This window comes from Procambarus clarkii, chromosome 16, assembly GCF_040958095.1.
Source record: "Procambarus clarkii isolate CNS0578487 chromosome 16, FALCON_Pclarkii_2.0, whole genome shotgun sequence".
NCBI classification, from domain to species: Eukaryota; Metazoa; Arthropoda; class Malacostraca; order Decapoda; family Cambaridae; genus Procambarus; species Procambarus clarkii.
This window is the reverse complement of record NC_091165.1, coordinates 34599047-34624102: the sequence shown is the minus strand read 5'-3', so window position 1 is coordinate 34624102 and position 25056 is coordinate 34599047. Positions and strand designations below refer to the sequence as shown.

At 46.7% G+C, this 25056-nt stretch overlaps 1 protein-coding gene across 1 annotated transcript in view; it reads right to left on the bottom strand.

The window, feature by feature from the left end:
- LOC138365324 (uncharacterized) overlaps positions 1-17461 on the bottom strand; it is a 128950-nt gene extending 111489 nt beyond the window's left edge. The window contains exon 1 of the mRNA XM_069325617.1: positions 17266-17461. Within this exon, the coding sequence (XP_069181718.1) occupies positions 17266-17449 (184 nt within the window). The 5' untranslated portion in view covers positions 17450-17461. The remainder of the gene's footprint in view (positions 1-17265) is intronic.
- Between the last annotated feature and the right edge of the window lie 7595 nt (positions 17462-25056).

Sequence of the window (25056 nt, the reverse complement as noted above, 5' to 3'; positions counted from 1 at the left end):
TGTTCAACAGACTCAGTGTTCACCAGACTCAGTGTTCGACACAGACTCAGTGCTCACCAGACTCAGTATTCACCAGACTCAGTGTTCACCAGACTCTGTTCACCAGACTCAGTGTTCACCACAGAAAAAAGTGTTCACAAGACTCAGTGTTCACCAGACTCAGTGTTCACTACAGACTAAGTGTTCACCAGACTCATTGTTCACCAGACTCAGTGTTCACCAGACTCAGTGTTCACCAGACTCAGTGTTCACCACAGAGTAAGTGTTCACCAGACTCAGTGTTCACCACAGAGTAAGTGTTCACCAGACTCAGTGTTCACCACAGACTAAGTGTTCACCAGACTCAGTGTTTACTGGACTCAGTGTTCACCACAGACTAAGTGTTCACCAGACTCAGTGTTCACCAGACTCAGTGTTCACCAGACTCAGTGTTCACCACAGACTCAGTGTTCACCAAACTCAGTGTTCACTGCAGACTCAGTGTTCACCACAGACTCAGTGTTCACCAGACTCAATGTTCACCACAGACTCAGTATTCACCACAGACTCAGTGTTCACCAGACTCAGTGTTCACCACAGATTCAGTGTTAACCAGACTCAGTGTTCATCAGACTCAGTGTTCACCAGACTCAGTGTTCACCACAGACTCAGTGTTAACCACAGACTCAGTGCTTACCAGAGACTCAGTGCTCACTAGACTCAGTGTTCACCAGACTCAGTGTTCACCAGACTCAGTGTTCACCAGAGACTCAGTGTTTACCAGACTCAGTGTTCACCACGGACTCAGTGTTCAACAAAGACTCAGTGTTCACCAGAGTCAGTGTTCACCAGAGACTCAGTGTTCATCAGTCTCAGTGTACACCAGACTCAGTGTTCACCAGAGACTCAGTGTTCACCAGACTCAGTGTTCACCAGAGACTCAGTGTTCACCAGAGACTCAGTGTTCACCAAAGACTCAGTGTTCAGAAGACTCAGTGTTCACCACAGATTCAGTGTTCACCACAGATTTAGTGTTCACCAGACTCAGTGTTCACCACAGACTCAGTGTTCACCACAGATTTAGTGTTCACAAGCGACTCAGTGTTCACCAGAGACTCAGTGTTCACTACAGACTCAGTGTTTACCAGAGACTCAGTGTTCACCAGACTCAGTGTTCACCAGAGACTCAGTGTTCACCAGAGACTCAGTGTTCACCAGAATCAGTGTTCAGCAGAGACTCAGTGTTCAACACAGTCTCAGTGTTCACCACAGACTCAGTGTTCAGCACAGACTCAGTGTTCACCAGACTCAGTGTTCACCAGAGACTCAGTGTTCACCAGAGACTCAGTGTTCACCACAGACTTAGTGTTCACCAGAATCAGTGTTCACCACAGACTCAGTGTTCACCACAGACTTAGTGTTCACCAAAGACTAAGTGTTCACCACCGCCTCAGTGTTCACCACAGACTCAGTGTTCACCAGACTCAGTGTTCAGCAAAGACTCAGTGTTCACCAAAAACTCAGAGTTCGCCACAGACTCAGTGTTCACCACAGACTCAGTGTTCAGTAGACTCAGTGTTCACCAGAGACTCAGTGTTCACCAGAGACTGTGTTCACCACAGACTCAGTGTTCACCAGACTCAGTGTTCACCAAAGACTCAGAGTTCGCCACAGACTCAGTGTTCACCACAAACTCCGTGTTCACCAGACTCAGTGTTCACCAGAGACTCAGTGTTCACCAGAGACTCAGTGTTCACCAGAGACTCAGTGTTCACCACAGACTCAGTGTTCACCACAGACTCAGTGTTCACCACAGACTTAGTGTTCACCACAGACTCAGTGTTCACCACCGACTCAGTGTTCACCAGACTCAATGTTCAACAGACTCAGTGTTCAGCAAAGACTCAGTGTTCACCAAAAACTCAGAGTTCGCCACAGACTCAGTGTTCACCACAGACCTAGTGTTCACCAGAGACTCAGTGTTCACCACAGACACAGTGTTCACCAGACTCAGTGTTCATCACAGATTCAGTGTTCACCACAGACTCAGTGTTCACCACAGACTCAGTGTTCACCACAGACTTAGTGTTCACCACAGACTCAGTGATCACCACAGACTTAGTGTTCACCACAGACTAAGTGTTCACCATAGACTTAGTGTTCACCACAGACTCAGTGTTCACCACAGACGCAGTGTTCACCACAGACTCAGTGTTCAACACAGACTCAGTGTTCATCACTCAGTGTTCATCAGAGTCAGTGTTCACTACAGACTCAGTGTTCATCAGACTCAACGTTCACCACAGACTCAGTGTTCACAACAGACTCAGTGTTCACCAGAGACTCAGTGTTCACCACAGACTCAGTGTTCACCCGACTCAGTGTTCACCACAGACTCAGTGTTCACAAGACTAAGTGTTCACTACGTCTCAGTGTTCACCAGACTCAGTGTTCACCAGACTCAGGTCTCACCAGACTCAGTGTTCACCAGACTCAATGTCCACTACAGACAAAATGTTCAATACAGACTCAGGGTTCACTACAGACTCAGTGTTCATCAGATTCAATGTTCACCAGACTCAGTGTTCACCAGACTCAGTGTTCACCTCAGACTCAGTGTTCACCAGAGACTCAGTGTTCACTACAGATTCAGTGTTCACTAGACTGACTGTTCACTGCAGACTCAGGGTTCACTACAGACTCAGTGTTCACCAGATTCAGTGTTCATCACAGACTCAGTATTCACCAGACTCAGTGTTCACTACAGACTCAGTGTTCAACACAGACTCAGTGTTCACCACAGACTCGGTGTTCACCACAGATTCAGTATTTACCACAGACTCAGTGTTCACTACAGAATCAGTGTTCACTACATACTTAGTGTTCACCACAGACTCAGTGTTCACAAGACTCAGTGTTAATTAGTCTTAGTGTTCACCAGACTCAGTGTTCACCACAGTCTCAGTGTTCACCAGACTCAGTGTTCAACACAGACTCAGTGTTCAACAAAAACTCAGTGTTCACAACAGACTCAGTGTTCACCACAGACTCAGTGTTCACTACAGACTCAGTGTTCACTATACAGACTCAGTGTTCACCACAGACTCAGTGTTCACCACAGACTCAGTGTTCAACACAGACTCCGTGTTCACCAGACTCAGTGTTCACCACAGACTCAGTGTTCACCACAGACTCAGTGTTCACCACAGACTCAGTGTTCAACACAGACTCAGTGTTCACTACAGTCTCAGTGTTCACCACAGACTTAGTGTTCACGAAAACTCAGTGTTCAACACCGGCTCAGTGTTCACCACAGACTCAGTGTTCAACACAGACTCGGTGTTCACAACAGTCTCAGAGTTAACTACAGTCTCAGTGTTCACCACAGTCTCAGTGTTCACCACAGACTCAGTGTTCACCACAGACTCAGTGTTCACCACAGACTCAGTGTTCACCAGACTCAGTGTTCACCACAGTCTGAGTGTTCAAAACAGTCTGAGTGTTCACTACAGTCTCAGTGTTCACCAGACTCAGGGTTCGCTACAGACTCAGTGTTCACCAGATTCAGTGTTCACCAGACTCAGTGTTCACCAGACTCAGTGTTCACCTCAGACTCAGTGTTCACTACAGACTCAGTGCTCACCAGTCTCAGTGTTCACCACAGACTCAGTATTCACCACAGACTCAGTGCTCACCACAGACTCAGTGTTCATTACAGATTCAGTGTTCACCAGACTCAGTGTTCACCACAGTCTCAGTGTTCACCAGACTCAGTGTTCAACACAGACTCAGTGTTCAACAAAGATTCAGTGTTCACCACAGACTCAGTGTTCACCACAGACTCAGTGTTCACCAGACTCAGTGTTCACCAAAGACTCAGAGTTCGCCACAGACTCAGTGTTCACCACAAACTCCGTGTTCACCAGACTCAGTGTTCACCAGAGACTCAGTGTTCACCAGAGACTCAGTGTTCACCAGAGACTCAGTGTTCACCACAGACTCAGTGTTCACCACAGACTCAGTGTTCTCCAGACTCAGTGTTCACCACAGACTCAGTGTTCACCACAGACTTAGTGTTCACCACAGACTCAGTGTTCACCACCGACTCAGTGTTCACCAGACTCAATGTTCAACAGACTCAGTGTTCAGCAAAGACTCAGTGTTCACCAAAAACTCAGAGTTCGCCACAGACTCAGTGTTCACCACAGACCTAGTGTTCACCAGAGACTCAGTGTTCACCACAGACACAGTGTTCACCAGACTCAGTGTTCATCACAGATTCAGTGTTCACCACAGACTCAGTGTTCACCACAGACTCAGTGTTCACCACAGACTTAGTGTTCACCACAGACTCAGTGATCACCACAGACTTAGTGTTCACCACAGACTAAGTGTTCACCATAGACTTAGTGTTCACCACAGACTCAGTGTTCACCACAGACGCAGTGTTCACCACAGACTCAGTGTTCAACACAGACTCAGTGTTCATCACTCAGTGTTCATCAGAGTCAGTGTTCACTACAGACTCAGTGTTCATCAGACTCAACGTTCACCACAGACTCAGTGTTCACAACAGACTCAGTGTTCACCAGAGACTCAGTGTTCACCACAGACTCAGTGTTCACCCGACTCAGTGTTCACCACAGACTCAGTGTTCACAAGACTAAGTGTTCACTACAGTCTCAGTGTTCACCAGACTCAGTGTTCACCAGACTCAGGTCTCACCAGACTCAGTGTTCACCAGACTCAATGTCCACTACAGACAAAATGTTCAATACAGACTCAGGGTTCACTACAGACTCAGTGTTCATCAGATTCAATGTTCACCAGACTCAGTGTTCACCAGACTCAGTGTTCACCTCAGACTCAGTGTTCACCAGAGACTCAGTGTTCACTACAGATTCAGTGTTCACCAGACTGACTGTTCACTGCAGACTCAGGGTTCACTACAGACTCAGTGTTCACCAGATTCAGTGTTCATCACAGACTCAGTATTCACCAGACTCAGTGTTCACTACAGACTCAGTGTTCAACACAGACTCAGTGTTCACCACAGACTCGGTGTTCACCACAGATTCAGTATTTACCACAGACTCAGTGTTCACTACAGAATCAGTGTTCACTACATACTTAGTGTTCACCACAGACTCAGTGTTCACAAGACTCAGTGTTAATTAGTCTTAGTGTTCACCAGACTCAGTGTTCACCACAGTCTCAGTGTTCACCAGACTCAGTGTTCAACACAGACTCAGTGTTCAACAAAAACTCAGTGTTCACAACAGACTCAGTGTTCACCACAGACTCAGTGTTCACTACAGACTCAGTGTTCACTATACAGACTCAGTGTTCACCACAGACTCAGTGTTCACCACAGACTCAGTGTTCAACACAGACTCCGTGTTCACCAGACTCAGTGTTCACCACAGACTCAGTGTTCACCACAGACTCAGTGTTCACCACAGACTCAGTGTTCAACACAGACTCAGTGTTCACTACAGTCTCAGTGTTCACCACAGACTTAGTGTTCACGAAAACTCAGTGTTCAACACCGGCTCAGTGTTCACCACAGACTCAGTGTTCAACACAGACTCGGTGTTCACAACAGTCTCAGAGTTAACTACAGTCTCAGTGTTCACCACAGTCTCAGTGTTCACCACAGACTCAGTGTTCACCACAGACTCAGTGTTCACCACAGACTCAGTGTTCACCAGACTCAGTGTTCACCACAGTCTGAGTGTTCAAAACAGTCTGAGTGTTCACTACAGTCTCAGTGTTCACCAGACTCAGGGTTCGCTACAGACTCAGTGTTCACCAGATTCAGTGTTCACCAGACTCAGTGTTCACCAGACTCAGTGTTCACCTCAGACTCAGTGTTCACTACAGACTCAGTGCTCACCAGTCTCAGTGTTCACCACAGACTCAGTATTCACCACAGACTCAGTGCTCACCACAGACTCAGTGTTCATTACAGATTCAGTGTTCACCAGACTCAGTGTTCACCACAGTCTCAGTGTTCACCAGACTCAGTGTTCAACACAGACTCAGTGTTCAACAAAGATTCAGTGTTCACCACAGACTCAGTGTTCACCACAGACTCAGTGTTCACCAGACTCAGTGTTCACCAAAGACTCAGAGTTCGCCACAGACTCAGTGTTCACCACAAACTCCGTGTTCACCAGACTCAGTGTTCACCAGAGACTCAGTGTTCACCAGAGACTCAGTGTTCACCAGAGACTCAGTGTTCACCACAGACTCAGTGTTCACCACAGACTCAGTGTTCTCCAGACTCAGTGTTCACCACAGACTCAGTGTTCACCACAGACTTAGTGTTCACCACAGACTCAGTGTTCACCACCGACTCAGTGTTCACCAGACTCAATGTTCAACAGACTCAGTGTTCAGCAAAGACTCAGTGTTCACCAAAAACTCAGATTTCGCCACAGACTCAGTGTTCACCACAGACCTAGTGTTCACCAGAGACTCAGTGTTCACCACAGACACAGTGTTCACCAGACTCAGTGTTCATCACAGATTCAGTGTTCACCACAGACTCAGTGTTCACCACAGACTCAGTGTTCACCACAGACTTAGTGTTCACCACAGACTCAGTGATCACCACAGACTTAGTGTTCACCACAGACTAAGTGTTCACCATAGACTTAGTGTTCACCACAGACTCAGTGTTCACCACAGACGCAGTGTTCACCACAGACTCAGTGTTCAACACAGACTCAGTGTTCATCACTCAGTGTTCATCAGAGTCAGTGTTCACTACAGACTCAGTGTTCATCAGACTCAACGTTCACCACAGACTCAGTGTTCACAACAGACTCAGTGTTCACCAGAGACTCAGTGTTCACCACAGACTCAGTGTTCACCCGACTCAGTGTTCACCACAGACTCAGTGTTCACAAGACTAAGTGTTCACTACAGTCTCAGTGTTCACCAGACTCAGTGTTCACCAGACTCAGGTCTCACCAGACTCAGTGTTCACCAGACTCAATGTCCACTACAGACAAAATGTTCAATACAGACTCAGGGTTCACTACAGACTCAGTGTTCATCAGATTCAATGTTCACCAGACTCAGTGTTCACCAGACTCAGTGTTCACCTCAGACTCAGTGTTCACCAGAGACTCAGTGTTCACTACAGATTCAGTGTTCACCAGACTGACTGTTCACTGCAGACTCAGGGTTCACTACAGACTCAGTGTTCACCAGATTCAGTGTTCATCACAGACTCAGTATTCACCAGACTCAGTGTTCACTACAGACTCAGTGTTCAACACAGACTCAGTGTTCACCACAGACTCGGTGTTCACCACAGATTCAGTATTTACCACAGACTCAGTGTTCACTACAGAATCAGTGTTCACTACATACTTAGTGTTCACCACAGACTCAGTGTTCACAAGACTCAGTGTTAATTAGTCTTAGTGTTCACCAGACTCAGTGTTCACCACAGTCTCAGTGTTCACCAGACTCAGTGTTCAACACAGACTCAGTGTTCAACAAAAACTCAGTGTTCACCACAGACTCAGTGTTGACCACAGACTCAGTGTTCACTACAGACTCAGTGTTCACTATACAGACTCAGTGTTCACCACAGACTCAGTGTTCACCACAGACTCAGTGTTCAACACAGACTCCGTGTTCACCAGACTCAGTGTTCACCACAGACTCAGTGTTCACCATAGACTATGTGTTCAACAGACTCAGTGTTCACCAGACTCAGTGTTCAACACAGACTCAGTGTTCACCAGACTCAGTGTTCACCAGACTCAGTGTTCGACACAGACTCAGTGCTCACCAGACTCAGTATTCACCAGACTCAGTGTTCACCAGACTCTGTTCACCAGACTCAGTGTTCACCACAGAAAAAAGTGTTCACAAGACTCAGTGTTCACCAGACTCAGTGTTCACTACAGACTAAGTGTTCACCAGACTCATTGTTCACCAGACTCAGTGTTCACCAGACTCAGTGTTCACCAGACTCAGTGTTCACCACAGACTAAGTGTTCACCAGACTCAGTGTTCACCACATAGTAAGTGTTCACCAGACTCAGTGTTCACCACAGACTAAGTGTTCACCAGACTCAGTGTTTACTGGACTCAGTGTTCACCACAGACTAAGTGTTCACCAGACTCAGTGTTCACCAGACTCAGTGTTCACCAGACTCAGTGTTCACCACAGACTCAGTGTTCACCAAACTCAGTGTTCACTGCAGACTCAGTGTTCACCACAGACTCAGTGTTCACCAGACTCAATGTTCACCACAGACTCAGTATTCACCACAGACTCAGTGTTCACCAGACTCAGTGTTCACCACAGATTCAGTGTTAACCAGACTCAGTGTTCATCAGACTCAGTGTTCACCAGACTCAGTGTTCACCACAGACTCAGTGTTAACCACAGACTCAGTGCTCACCAGAGACTCAGTGTTCACTAGACTCAGTGTTCACCAGACTCAGTGTTCACCAGACTCAGTGTTCACCAGAGACTCAGTGTTTACCAGACTCAGTGTTCACCACGGACTCAGTGTTCAACAAAGACTCAGTGTTCACCAGAGTCAGTGTTCACCAGAGACTCAGTGTTCATCAGTCTCAGTGTACACCAGACTCAGTGTTCACCAGAGACTCAGTGTTCACCAGACTCAGTGTTCACCAGAGACTCAGTGTTCACCAGAGACTCAGTGTTCACCAAAGACTCAGTGTTCAGAAGACTCAGTGTTCACCACAGATTCAGTGTTCACCACAGATTTAGTGTTCACCAGACTCAGTGTTCACCACAGACTCAGTGTTCACCACAGATTTAGTGTTCACAAGCGACTCAGTGTTCACCAGAGACTCAGTATTCACTACAGACTCAGTGTTTACCAGAGACTCAGTGTTCACCAGACTCAGTGTTCACCAGAGACTCAGTGTTCACCAGAGACTCAGTGTTCACAAGAATCAGTGTTCAGCAGAGACTCAGTGTTCAACACAGTCTCAGTGTTCACCAGAGACTCAGTGTTCATTACAGACTCAGTGTTTACCAGAGACTCAGTGTTCACCAGACTCAGTGTTCACCAGAGACTCAGTGTTCACCAGAGACTCAGTGTTCACCAGAATCAGTGTTCAGCAGAAACTCAGTGTTCAACACAGTCTCAGTGTTCACCACAGACTCAGTGTTCAGCACAGACTCAGTGTTCACCAGACTCAGTGTTCACCAGAGACTCAGTGTTCACCAGAGACTCAGTGTTCACTACAGACTTAGTGTTCACCAGAATCAGTGTTCACCACAGACTCAGTGTTCACCACAGACTTAGTGTTCACCAAAGACTAAGTGTTCACCACCGACTCAGTGTTCACCACAGACTCAGTGTTCACCAGACTCAGTGTTCAGCAAAGACTCAGTGTTCACCAAAGACTCAGAGTTCGCCACAGACTCAGTGTTCACCACAGACTCAGTGTTCACCAGAGACTCAGTGTTCACCAGAGACTCAGTGTTCACCACAGACTCAGTGTTCACCACAGACTCAGTGTTCACCAGACTCAGTGTTCACCACAGACTCTGTGTTCACCACAGACTTAGTGTTCACCACAGACTTAGTGTTCACCACCGACTCAGTGTTCACCAGACTCAATGTTCAACAGACTCAGTGTTCAGCAAAGACTCAGTGTTCACCAAAAACTCAGAGTTCGCCACAGACTCAGTGTTCACCACAGACCTAGTGTTCACCAGAGACTCAGTGTTCACCACAGACACAGTGTTCACCAGACTCAGTGTTCATCACAGATTCAGTGTTCACCACAGACTCAGTGTTCACCACAGACTCAGTGTTCACCACAGACTTAGTGTTCACCACAGACTCAGTGATCACCACAGACTTAGTGTTCACCACAGACTAAGTGTTCACCATAGACTTAGTGTTCACCACAGACTCAGTGTTCACCACAGACGCAGTGTTCACCACAGACTCAGTGTTCAACACAGACTCAGTGTTCATCACTCAGTGTTCATCAGAGTCAGTGTTCACTACAGACTCAGTGTTCATCAGACTCAACGTTCACCACAGACTCAGTGTTCACAACAGACTCAGTGTTCACCAGAGACTCAGTGTTCACCACAGACTCAGTGTTCACCCGACTCAGTGTTCACCACAGACTCAGTGTTCACAAGACTAAGTGTTCACTACAGTCTCAGTGTTCACCAGACTCAGTGTTCACCAGACTCAGGTCTCACCAGACTCAGTGTTCACCAGACTCAATGTCCACTACAGACAAAATGTTCAATACAGACTCAGGGTTCACTACAGACTCAGTGTTCATCAGATTCAATGTTCACCAGACTCAGTGTTCACCAGACTCAGTGTTCACCTCAGACTCAGTGTTCACCAGAGACTCAGTGTTCACTACAGATTCAGTGTTCACCAGACTGACTGTTCACTGCAGACTCAGGGTTCACTACAGACTCAGTGTTCACCAGATTCAGTGTTCATCACAGACTCAGTATTCACCAGACTCAGTGTTCACTACAGACTCAGTGTTCAACACAGACTCAGTGTTCACCACAGACTCGGTGTTCACCACAGATTCAGTATTTACCACAGACTCAGTGTTCACTACAGAATCAGTGTTCACTACATACTTAGTGTTCACCACAGACTCAGTGTTCACAAGACTCAGTGTTAATTAGTCTTAGTGTTCACCAGACTCAGTGTTCACCACAGTCTCAGTGTTCACCAGACTCAGTGTTCAACACAGACTCAGTGTTCAACAAAAACTCAGTGTTCACCACAGACTCAGTGTTCACCACAGACTCAGTGTTCACTACAGACTCAGTGTTCACTATACAGACTCAGTGTTCACCACAGACTCAGTGTTCACCACAGACTCAGTGTTCAACACAGACTCCGTGTTCACCAGACTCAGTGTTCACCACAGACTCAGTGTTCACCACAGACTCAGTGTTCACCACAGACTCAGTGTTCAACACAGACTCAGTGTTCACTACAGTCTCAGTGTTCACCACAGACTTAGTGTTCACGAAAACTCAGTGTTCAACACCGGCTCAGTGTTCACCACAGACTCAGTGTTCAACACAGACTCGGTGTTCACAACAGTCTCAGAGTTAACTACAGTCTCAGTGTTCACCACAGTCTCAGTGTTCACCACAGACTCAGTGTTCACCACAGACTCAGTGTTCACCACAGACTCAGTGTTCACCAGACTCAGTGTTCATCACAGTCTGAGTGTTCAAAACAGTCTGAGTGTTCACTACAGTCTCAGTGTTCACCAGACTCAGGGTTCGCTACAGACTCAGTGTTCACCAGATTCAGTGTTCACCAGACTCAGTGTTCACCAGACTCAGTGTTCACCTCAGACTCAGTGTTCACTACAGACTCAGTGCTCACCAGTCTCAGTGTTCACCACAGACTCAGTATTCACCACAGACTCAGTGCTCACCACAGACTCAGTGTTCATTACAGATTCAGTGTTCACCAGACTCAGTGTTCACCACAGTCTCAGTGTTCACCAGACTCAGTGTTAACACAGACTCAGTGTTCAACAAAGATTCAGTGTTCACCACAGACTCAGTGTTCACCACAGACTCAGTGTTCACTACATGCTCAGTGTTCACTATACAGACTCAGTGTTCACCACAGACTCAGTGTTCACCACAGACTCAGTGTTCAACACAGACTCCGTGTTCACCAGACTCAGTGTTCACTACAGACTCAGTGTTCACCACAGACTCATTGTTCACTACAGACTCAGTGTTCAACACAGACTCAGTGTTCACTACAGTCTCAGTGTTCACCACAGACTTAGTGTTCACGAAAACTCAGTGTTCAACACCGGCTCAGTGTTCACCACAGACTCAGTGTTCAACACAGACTCGGTGTTCACCACAGTCTCAGTGTTAACTACAGTCTCAGTGTTCACCACAGTCTCAGTGTTCACCACAGACTCAGTGTTCATCACAGACTCAGTGTTCACCACAGTCTCAGTGTTCACCAGACTCAGTGTTCAACACAGACTCAGTGTTCAACAAAGATTCAGTGTTCACCACAGACTCAGTGTTCACCACAGACTCAGTGTTCACTACATGCTCAGTGTTCACTATACAGACTCAGTGTTCACCACAGACTCAGTGTTCACCACAGACTCAGTGTTCAACACAGACTCCGTGTTCACCAGACTCAGTGTTCACTACAGACTCAGTGTTCACCACAGACTCATTGTTCACTACAGACTCAGTGTTCAACACAGACTCAGTGTTCACTACAGTCTCAGTGTTCACCACAGACTTAGTGTTCACGAAAACTCAGTGTTCAACACCGGCTCAGTGTTCACCACAGACTCAGTGTTCAACACAGACTCGGTGTTCACCACAGTCTCAGTGTTAACTACAGTCTCAGTGTTCACCACAGTCTCAGTGTTCACCACAGACTCAGTGTTCATCACAGACTCAGTGTTCACCACAGACTCAGTGTTCACCAGACTCAGTGTTCACCAGACTCAGTGTTCACCAGACTCAGTGTTCACTACAGACTCAGTGTTCACCAGACTCAGTGTTCACCAGACTCAGTGTTCACCAGACTCAGTGTTCACCAGACTCAGTGTTCACTACAGACTCAGTGTTCACCAGACTCAGTGTTCACCAGACTCAGTGTTCACCAGACTCAGTGTTCACCAGACTCAGTGTTCACCAGACTCAGTGTTCACTACAGACTCAGTGTTCACCAGTCTCAGTGTTCACCACAGACTCAGTGTTCACTACAGACTCAGTGTTCACCAGATTGAGTGTTCACTGCAGACTCAGGGTTCACTACAGACTCAGTGTTGACCAGACTCAGTGTTCACCACAGACTCAGTGTTCACCAGACTCGGTGTTCACTACAGACTCAGGGTTCACTACAGACTCAGTGTTGACCAGACTCAGTGTTCACCACACATTCAGTATTCACCACAGACTAAGTGTTCACTACAGACTCAGTGTTCACCAGATTCAGTGTTCACCACAGACTCAGTGTTCACCAGACTCAGTGTTCATCAGTCGCAGTGGTCACCAGACTAAGTGTTCACTACAGACTCATTGTTCACCACAGATTCAGTATTTACCACAGACTCAGTGTTCACTACAGAATCAGTGTTCACTACATACTCAGTGTTCACCACAGACACAGTGTTCACGAAACTCAGTGTTCATCACAGACTCAGTGTTCACCAGACTCAGTGTTCACCACAGTCTCAGTGTTCAAAACAGACTCAGTGTTCACTAGTCTCAGTGTTCACCAGACTCAGTGTTCACCACAGACTCAGTGTTCACTACAGACTCAGTGTTCACCAGACTCAGTGTTCACCGCAGTCTCAGTGTTCACTACAGTCTCAGTGTTCACCAGACTCAGTGATCAACACAGACTCAGTGTTCACCAGTCTCAGTTTTCAACACAGACTCAGTGTTCAACACAGACTCAGTGTTCACCACAGACTCAGTGTTCACCAGTCTCAGTGTTCAACACAGACTCAGTGTTGAACAAAGACTCAGTGTTCACCACAGACTCAATGTTCACCAGAGTCAGTGTTCACCAGACTCAGTGTTAACCAATCTCTGTGTTCAAGACGGACTCAGTGTTCACCACAGACTCAGTGGTTACAGTCTCAGTGTTCAACACAGACTCAGTGTTCACCAGACTCAGTGTTCACAGACTCAGTGTTCAACACAGACTCAGTGTTCACCACAGACTCAGTGTTCACCAGACTCAGTGTTCACCAGTCGCAGTGTTCAACACAGACTCGGTGTTCAACACAGACTCGGTGTTCACAGACTCAGTGTTCACTAAAGATTCAGTGTTCAACACAGACTCAGTGTTCACCACAGACTCAGTGTTCACTACAGACTCAGCGCTCAACACAGATTCAGTGTTCACCACAGACTTAGTGTTCACCACAGACTCATTGTTCACCAGTCTCAGTGTTTAACACAGACTCAGTGTTCTACACAGACTCAGTGTTTTCCGCAGACTCAGTGTTCACAAGACTCAGTGTTTACCAGACTCAGTGTTCACCAGACTCAGTGTTCACTAGACTCAGTGTTCACCAGCCTCAGTGTTCAACACAGACTCAGTGTTCACCACTGAGTCTTGAACACTGAGTCTGTGTTGAACAGTGAGTCTGATGAACACTGAGTCTGTGGTTAACAATGAGTCCGTCATGAACACTGAGATTGGTTAACACTGAGTCTGGTGAACACTGAGTCTGGTGAACACTGAGTCTGGTGAACATTGCGTCTGTGGTGAACACTGAGTCTGTGTTCAACACTGAGTCTGTGTTGAACACTGAGACTGGTGAACACTGAGTCTGTGGTGAACAGACGCAGTGTTCACTAGTCTCTGTGTTCTACACAGACTCAGTGTTCCCCACAGACTCAGTGTTCACCAGACTCAGTGTTCATCTCAGACTCAGTGTTCAGCAGACTCAGTGTTCACAAATCTCAGTGTTCAACATACACCCAGTGTTCACCACAGACTCAGTGTTCACTACAGACTCAGTGTTCACCACAGACTCAGTGTTCACCAGATTCAGTGTTCACTACAGACTCAGTGTTCACTAGAGACTCAGTGTTCATAACAGACTCAGTGTTCACCACAGACTCAGTGTTCACTAGAGTCTCAGTGTTTACCAGACTCAGTGTTCTCTATAGATTCAGTGTTCTCCACAGACTCAGTGGTCTTTATAGACTCAATGTTCACCACATACTCAGTGTTCACCACAGACTCAGTGTTCACCACAGACTCAGTGTTCACCAGACTCAGTGATCACCACAGTCTCAGTGTTCACCAGACTCAGTGTTCACCACAGACTCAGTGTTCACCAGTTTCAGTGTTCAGCACAGTCTCAGTGTTCACCACAGACTCAGTGTTCACCACAGACACAGTGTTTAACACAGACTCAGTGTTCACTACAGATTCAGTGTTCACCACAGACTTAATGTTCACCACAGACACAGTGTTCACTACAGCCTCAGTGTTAACTACAGACTCAGTGTTCACCACAGACTCAGTGTTCACCACAGACTCAGTGTTCAACACAGACTCAGTGTTCACCACAGACTCAATGTTCAACACTGACTCAGTGTTCACCACAGACTCAGTGTTCACCACAGACTCAGTGTTCACCACAGACTCAGAGTTCACCACAGACTCAGTGTTCACCACAGACTCAGTGTTCACCAGACTCAGTGTTCACCACAGACTCAGTGTTCACCACAGACTCAGTGTTCACCACAGACTCAGAGTTCTCCACAGACTCAGTGTTCACTACAGTCTCAGTGTTCACCACAGACTCAGTGTTCACCAGACTCAGTGTTTACCAATCTCAGTGATCAACACAGACTCAGTGTTCACCACAGACTCAGTGTTCACCAGACTCAGTGTTCAACACAGACTCAGTGTTCACCAGATTCAGTGTTCACCAAACTCAGTGTTCACCAGAGAGTCAGTGTTCACCACAGACTCAGTGTTCACCAGACTCAGTGTTCACCAGTCTCAGTGTTCAACACAGACTCGGTGTTCAACACAGACTCGGTGTTCACCACAGACTCAGTGTTCACTACAGATTCAATGTTCAACACAGATTCACTGTTCACCACAGACTCAGTGTTCACTGCAGACTCAGTGTTCAACACAGACTCAGTGTTCACCACAGACCCAGTTTTCACTACAGACTCAGTGTTCACCAGTCTCAGTGTTCAACACAGACTCAGTGTTCAACACAGAATCAGTGTTCACCGCAGACTCAGTGTTCACCACAGACGCAGTGTTCACCAGACTCAGTGTTCACCAGACTCAGTGTTCACTAGTCTCAGTGTTCAACACAGACTCAGTATTCACCACAGACTCAGTGTTCACCAGTCTCAGTGTTCAACACATACTCAGTGTTCACCAAACTCAGTGTTCAACACACTCAGTGTTCACCAGACTCAGTGTTCACCAGTCTCAGTGTTCATCACAGATTCAGTGTTCACTACAGACTCAGTGTTCAACACAGACTCAGTGTTCACCACAGACTCAGTGTTCAACACAGACTCAGTGTTCACCAGAGACTCAGTGTTCACCACAGACTCAGGGTTCACCAGTCTCAGTGTTCAACACAGACTCAGTGTTCACCACAGACTCAGTGTTCACAAGACTCAGTGTTCACTACAGACTCAGTGTTCACCAGTCTCAGTGTTCAACACAGACTCAATGTTCACCACAGACTCAGTGTTCACCAGTCTCAGTTTTCAACACAGACTCAGTGTTCACCATAGACTCAGTGTTCACCAGACTCAGTGTTCACCACAGACTCAGTGTTCACCAGTCTCAGTGTTCACCAGACTCAGTGTTCACCACAGACTCAGTGTTCACCAGTCTCAGTGTTCACTACAGACTCAGTGTTCACCACAGACTCAGTGTTCACCAGTCTCAGTGTTCAACACAGACTCAGTGTTCACCACAGACTCAGTGTTCACCAGACTCAGTGTTCACCACAGACTCGGTGTTCACCACAGACTCAGTGTTCACCACAGACTCAGTGTTCACCAGACTCAGTGTTCACCAGACTCAGTGTTTACCACAGACTCAGTGTTCACCAGAGACTCAGTGTTCACCACAGACTCAGTGTTCACCAGACTCAGTGTTCACCACAGACTCAGTGTTCACCAGACTCAGTGTTTACCACAGACTCAGTGTTCACCAGAGACTCAGTGTTCACCACAGACTCAGTGTTCACCAGACTCAGTGTTCACCACAGACTCAGTGTTCTCCAGACTCAGTGTTCACCATAGACTCAGTGTTCACCAGACTCAGTGTTCACCAGACTCAGTGTTCACCAGACTCAGTGTTCACCAGAGACTCAGTGTTCACCAGAGACTCAGTGTTCACCACAGACTCAGTATTCACCAGAGACTCAGTGTTCACCAGAGACTCAGTGTTCACCACAGACTCAGTGTTCACCAGAGACTCAGTGTTCACCACAGACTCAGTGTTCACCACAGACTCAGTATTCACCAGAGACTCAGTGTTCACCAGAGACTCAGTGTTCACCACAGACTCAGTGTTCACCAGAGACTCAGTGTTCACCACAGACTCAGTATTCACCAGAGACTCAGTGTTCACCAGAGACTCAGTGTTCACCACAGACTCAGTGTTCACCAGACTCAGTGTTCACCACAGACTCAGTGTTCACCAGAGACTCAGTGTTCACCACAGCAAGGGTCAGTGTTGAGAGGATGGTGAGAGTGTTGAAGGAGGTACTCACCTTCGGGAGAGAGATGGTGGAGGTAGTGGTGTAGAGAGGTCCTAGGGAGGAGGATGGTGAGGGCGGGATGTTGGGCGGGGGCGGCATGGGCGGCCAGGGGCAGCATGGCCAGGCTGCAACACAGCAGAAGACGCTGCAGAAGCAGACGAGGAGCAACAGCCGGGGTTGCACGTGAGGCCAACATGTCGGTGCTGGGAAGTGAGTCCTCTCTACCTCTCTACACTGCCTTATAAACACAAGCCCCGCCCCCACCTCGCCTACACACGCCCCCTCACGCCTCGCCACGCCCACACGCCGCTCTGGCCACGCCCATCAACGCGTCCAGTCACACCAACACGCATGTGGCCGACAGACAGACGCCTGTCTTCACGCGTCACGGCGGCCGGTCTTCAATGCCCTCAGGATATCTAATGAATGGCCCGCAAGAATAACTAACTACTTCCAGTCGTGAAATGGTTTCCATGCATCCTATTAACTACAGCGCCTCCTCGTAGGCTTGTGTTAACACTGTAACTCTCGCTGACAAGATCTGATGCACTGTATCTTGTCTTATATGATATATTCTCTGCTGGAACCGTAGTTTTCCACTTGCAGTGGGAAGCATTGTTGCAAGCATGGTACTGGTGAGACTATGGTCTTGTGCACTGTTGCATACACTTCTGCAGGTGCTGGGGAAGCTGAGTACCGTCTGGTAGTTTCTTTCACCTTCGTGCACCTGTTAACCTAGCAGTAAATAGGTACCTGGGAGTTAGACAGTTGCTTCCTGGGGATGTGTGTGAAAAAAAATTGATCGTTGTTGACAGTTGAGAGGCGGGACCAAAGAGACAGAGCTCAACCCCCGCAAGCACAACTAGGTGAGTACACGCACGCACGCACGCGCACACACACACACACACACACACACATAAAGCACATGTGGTCCTGAGGACCACACAAAGAATATTGTGCGAGGAGCCTATGCTATGCTTTTTAACTTCAGAATTGCTTTTAAATACATGGATGGCGATATACTAAAGAAATTGTTCACGACTTTTGTTAGGCCAAAGCTAGAATATGCAGCGGTTGTGTGGTGCCCATATCTTAAGAAGCACATCAACAAACTGGAAAAGTTGCAAAGACATGCTACTAAGTTGCTCCCAGAACTGAAGGGCAAGAGCTACGAGGAGAGGTTAGAGGCATTAAATATGCCAAAACTAGAAGACAGAAGAATAAGAGGTGATATGATCACTACATACAAAATAGTAACAGGAATTGATAAAATCGATAGGGAAGATTTCCTGAGACCTGGTACTTTAAGAACAAGAGGTCATAGATTTAAACTAGCTAAACACAGATGCCGAAGAAATATAAGAAAATTCACTTTCGCAAACAGAGTGGTAGACGGTTGGAACAAGTTAGGTGAGAAGGTGGTGGAGGCCAAGACCGTCAGTAGTTTCAAAGCGTTATATGACAAAGAGTGCTGGGAAGACGGGACACCACGAGCGTAGCTCTCATCCTGTAACTACACTTAGGTAATTACAATTAGGTATTTACACACACATACACACTCACGAGATACCCGAGAACCAGGAATGAGTATGTTAGTGTGAGAAGAAAAGCAGGTAAAAGTTATGAAAATGATATAGCAAGCAAAGCCAAGACCGAACCAAAGCTACTCCACAGTTACATCAGGAGAAAAACAACAGTGACAGAACAGGTAATGAAACTTAGAACAGGCGAGGACAGGTATACAGACAATGACAAAGAGGTGTGTGAAGAACTCAACAAGAGGTTCTATTGTTCTTCACAATAGAACAAGGTGAGGTCACTGCGCTAGGAGAGGTGGCAGTAGACCAGGCGGCCTTGGAAGGGTTCGAAATTACGAGAGATGTGGTCAAAAGACACCTGTTGGATCTGGATGTGAGAAAGGCTGTTAGTCCAGATGGGATCTCATCGTAGGTATTGAAAGAGTGTGCAGAGGCGCTTTGCTTGCCACTCTCCATAGTGTATAGTAGGTCACTGGAGACGGGAGATCTACCAGAAATAAGGAAGACGGCGAATGTAGTACCAATATACAAAAAGGGTGACAGACAAGAGGCACTGAACTACAGGCCAGTGTCCTTAACTTGTATACCATGCAAGGTGATGGAGAAAGATCGTGAGAAAAACTAGTAACGCATCTGGAGAGAAGGGACTTCGTGACAAATCGCCAACATGGGTTCAGGGAGGGTAAATCTTGTCTTACTGGCTTAATAAAATTCTACGACCAGGTGACAAAGATTAAGCAAGAAAGAGAAGGCTGGGCGGACTGCATTTTATTGGATTGTCGGAAAGCCTTTGACACAGTCCCACATTAGAAGCTGGTACATAAGCTGGAGAGACAGGCAGGAGTAACTGGTAAAGAAATCCAGTGGATAAGGGAATACCTAAGCAATAGGAAGCAAAGAGCTACAGTGAGGGGTGAGACTTCAGATTAGCGTGAAGTCACCAGTGGAGTCCCACAGGACTCTGTACTCGGAACTATCCTGTTTCTGATATACGTAAACGATCTCCCAGAGGGTATAGACTCATTCCTCTCAATGTTTGCTGACGATGCCATAATTATGAGACGGATTAAGACAGAAGAGGACTGATTTAGGCTTCAAGAAGACCTAGACAAACTGAAGGAATGGTCGAACAAATGATTGTAAGAGTTTAACCCAAGCAAATGTAATGTAATGAAGATAGGTGTAGGGAGCAGGAGGCCAGTTACAAAGTATCATTTGGAAGGTGAAATTCTTCAAGAGTCAGAGCAAGAGAGAAAGACTTGGGGGTTGATATCACGCCACACCAGTCCCCTGAAGTCCATATCAAGAGGATAGCATCAGCAGCATATGCCAAGTTGGCTAGAATAAGAACGGCATTTAGACACTTGTGTAAGGAATCATTCAGAACTTTGTATACCACCTATGTCAGACCGATCCTGGAGTATGCAGCCCCAGCATGGAGTCCATATCTAGTCAAGCATAAGACTAAACTGGAAAAGGTTCAAAGGTTTGCCACTAGACTAGTACCCGAGCTGAGAGGTATGACCTACGAGGTGAATTAAACCTCACGTCGCTGGAAGACAGAAGAGTTAGAGGGGGACATGATCACCACGTACAAGATTCTCAGAGGAATTGACTGGGTAGATAAAGACAGGCTATTTAACACAAGGGGCACACACACTAGGGGACACAGGTGGAAATTGAGTGCCCAAATGAGCCACAGAGACATTAGAAAGAATTTTTTTAGCGTCAGAGTGGTTGACAAATGGAATGCATTAGGCAGCGATGTGGTGGAGGCTGACTCCATACACAGTTTCAAGTGTAGATATGATAGACCCCAGTAGGCTCAGGAACCTGTACACCAGTTGATTGACAGTTGAGAGGCGGGACCAAAGAGCCAAAGCTCAACCCCCGCAAGCACAAATTGGTGAGTTCAAATAGGTGAGTACACACACACACACACATACACACACACACACACAAATACACACACACACACACACACACACACACACACACACACACACACACACACACATGGTTGCGGCTGGTTGCGGCCCCAGCATGGAGCCCGTACCTTGTCAAGCACAAGACGAAGCTGGAAAAAGTCCAAAGGTATGCTACTAGACTAGTCCCAGAACTAAGAGGCATGAGTTATGAGGAAAGGCTGCGGGAAATGCACCTCACGACACTGGAAGACAGAAGAGTAAGGGGGGACATGATCACAACCTACAAAATCCTCAGGGGAATCGACCGGGTAAACAAGGATGAACTATTCAACACTGGTGGGACGCGAACAAGGGGACACAGGTGGAAGCTGAGTACCCAAATGAGCCACAGAGACGTTAGAAAGAACTTTTTCAGTGTCAGAGTAGTTAGTAAATGGAATGCATTAGGAAGTGATGTGGTGGAGGCTGACTCCATACACAGTTTCAAATGTAGATATGATAGAGCCCAATAGGCTCAGGAATCTGTACACCAGTTGATTGACGGTTGAGAGGCGGGACCAAAGAGCCAGAGCTCAACCCCCGCAAGCACAATTAGGTGAGTACACACACACACACACACACACACACACACACACACACAAATACACACACACACACACACACACACACACACACACACACACACACACACACACACACACACACACACACACACACACACACACACACACACACACAAATACACACACGCACACACACACACACACACAAACACACACACACACACACAGTATGTGTGTGTGTGTGTGTCAATCACACACACTATGATTGACAGAGTGGACATAGACGAAATGTTCACACGGAATAGTAACAGAACGAGAGGACATGGATGGAAGCTTGAAACTCAGATGAGTCACAGAGATGTTAGGAAGTTTTCTTTTAGCGTGAGAGTAGTGGGGAAATGGAATGCACTTCAGGAACAGGTTGTGGAAGCAAATACTATTCATAATTTTAAAACCAGGTATGATAGGGAAATGGGACAGGAGTCATTGCTGTAAACAACCGATGCTCGAAAGGCGGGATCCAAGAGTCAATGCTCGATCCTGCAGACACAACTAGGTGAGTACAACTAGGTGAGTACACACACACACACATACACACACACACACACACACACACACACACACACTTACACAAATACACACACACACACACACACACACACACACACACACACACACACACACACACACAAATACACACAAATACACACAATAAATTAAGTAAAGAACGAGGCAGTGTTAATTAGGAAGGACACGTCAATTAAATTTCTTTCTTTATTATGCACCCCATACCCATGCCGTGGGCGGTGATGAAAAGGGTTACAGAGGCACATAATGGGTTCAGGAACTGAACCACATAGTTCACATAGTTATCACACATATGAATGCTGCACCTACGGTAAGCACATTTTGGATACTTCGCTAAGATTCCTGGCAGTTTATCATTATGAATAAAGTACTTACACATTTCTTGGACTCCATTGATGGTGTCAATTCCACGTCAATTGGTGTCAATTCTATCTCTGAATTCCACGATTTTTTCACATTCCATTATATAATGACGCAAAGTATAGGAATAATTCTGCTGACAGAGTATACATTTAATCAAATCTACATCAGCAGATGTAACAAACTCCCAGAGGTACTTGTAGCCAAGCCTAAGCCTAGCAGTGGTAACATCTAGAAGTCTACTAACTTTACTGGATGACCCATAGACGTGCGGTACCTCCTGCATAATAGAATGATGATAGATGGAGTAACTGGTGTGAATTTCACTTTGCCTCAAGTCTACGAGATTTTTTTTTATGTTCCCGGAATATTACTGCCTTCAGGCTGCTCAAAGGCAGTCCAATTTGGTAATCAGTTCCCTCTTTACGAGCAAAAGTCTTGGCCAACTCATCAGTTGTATCATGCATTCGGAGACCAATATGGGAAGGAATCCACAGGAGACAAACTCTGAGTCCATCATTGTTTATTTCAATATATCTGTGTCTAGCTTCAGGCAGAAGCACGGGACATGTCTCAGGAGGAAAGGGTCCAAGCAGCAGAGAGAGTCAGAAAAGTCAGAAATGCAGCGACACCAGAAAATGCCACAAACACAGCACAGGACGAGGCAAATATATAAAAATATGTTATGATCTCAGCCTACAGGAGAAACGAGTCTCCTCTTTGAGAGTTATTCAGCAAGCCTGACCTAACTAGAAAGTATAGGAAATATAGAGGCGATAACACAGATGTAAAATAGTTTATTGGATTTAATGAACAATTTGAGATTATGGGCAGTAAATAAGGAAATAAATAAATGACTGGTTTGGAGATGTGGATATTTTGCTGGAGGCGAGAGGCTCGCTTCTGGAGGGTTTTGACCTCACTTGAGGCCAGACATCGTAGGGGGAAAGCCGCGCTCCATTGAGCTCCTGTCAGAAGGGAACCCCTAGTGATATATCTCGGAGAAGAGAAGTGTGCAGACGTGCCAGCTGTGGAATTGAGCTGAGAACGTTGTGGTCTCAAGTCCTGGACGACGAGGAGAGTATTAAGCCGCCCAGAGACATTTTCGTGGGCTGTGTGGAACGCGGTCAGAGGGAGGAGCGCCCTCGACGAGACAATCTGTGGTAAGCACGATTTAAACCAGTTCATAGTGATTGCTTGTAGTTGGTCGTGTGCCCAGTGACAGTAACAATGTTTATTGATAAGTTAGACATGTTTTGGTGAGGCAAAAAGCCTGAAATAAGAGAGTGGAGAGGGAGGAACACGGAGCGACATCCGTCTCCTCTGAGCGCTGGCAGGCAACTGAGGGAGCCCGGCTCCTGACGGCGGAGGACCCTACCAGTGTGAGGCCCGCCGGGCGAGGTGGAGCTTGGACCCGCCCAACGGGGGGAGTCCACTCTCACAGTATGTAGAGGATAGATAGAGGTTGGAGGCAAACATATTGTGTGATTATTTTTGTTTGTATGTTAAAGGGGAAACATTTTTATGGGAGTGTCGATGGGTTGCAGGTTTGTCTTTGGGGAAGAAGTTGCTGAGAACTTCGAACCCAGCACAGATGAAGTAATTGATGAGACTCCAAGGTAGTGGAGGAGAGGACCTCGAGCAGTGAGGAGAAGCAGTGAAGAGGAGTGTAACGTGCTTCTGTAGAGGTAGTGAAGCACCATAGTTGCTCGAGGGAACTTCATGGGGTAGCAGCCCAGAGAGCTGTGGAGGAACCTAGCAGAAGGGTGAAGCACCGTAGTTGCACAAGGAAACTTCATGGTAGCAGCCTGGAGGAGCTGCAGAGGATCCTGATAGTTAAGCCCGGAAGAACCTGAAGAGATCAGGGTAGTGAACTTCCAGAGGTGGAAGGAAAGTTCTGGTGGATTACTTGTAAGGAGTTGATAGTGTTTGGTTGTCATTAGCGTGCAAGACGCAGTGAGAGGTGAGTGATTGTTTGCATTCTTATGTCAAGGAGTGTTTTATACTGAAGTTTAGAGTTACAGTCGTAGGCTGGATTACCTACAGACGTATGTGTTCTAGGACTGATAGAGTGATCGATTGATCATTGTTGTGTATCAAGGAACATTTGTACTGATATATGTTATTGCATTCACATGCTGATTTTCTTTGTACACATTTATAGATACATATATATATTCTCTTGCTGATGGTGCAACAGTGTATGTAGACTTGATCAACTTGAGGAGGTTGATAGTATCAGGTGGTGAACCAGGAGATAGGATACCACTTGATAAGCTGATGATAGAGTTCTGATGGTGTTGGAGTGCAACCTGATTGTAATAGTATAGAGTATAGGATTCATTATTATTATATGTGTGTATGTATTGTGTATGTGCTTTGTCCAGTAAATGTATTCCAATTTGCTGGTGTTTGCCCTTGTCCTAGTGAGGCTTCCCAGGAAATAGTAAAGGAAGAGAGAGAGAGAGAAAGAACCAACAACCACCGCTGTGGACAGGGTAGGATGGAAGATTAGTAAGTTAAAGGGGATTGAGGAGATCATATCACATAAGGAGAGAGTGGGGAGTCACAGCGGCTCAAGTGGGTGTGTGCACGTGACAACGAGGCTAAGTGTTGGAGCCGCATCCCCTAAATGTGTGACGTTGAGCCCCTCTCCAAGAGCCAGAAGCGCCTAGTGTGATCTCCTAGTGAGGTATAAGCACTCTACCGAGTTGTGGGTTGGGTTGTCCGTAAAGGAGGAACACGACGACAACACCACCACCAACCCACAAACTATAATAAATTGGGGGCCTGTGTCCGGGAGAGTGAACTGACACACCCACACCC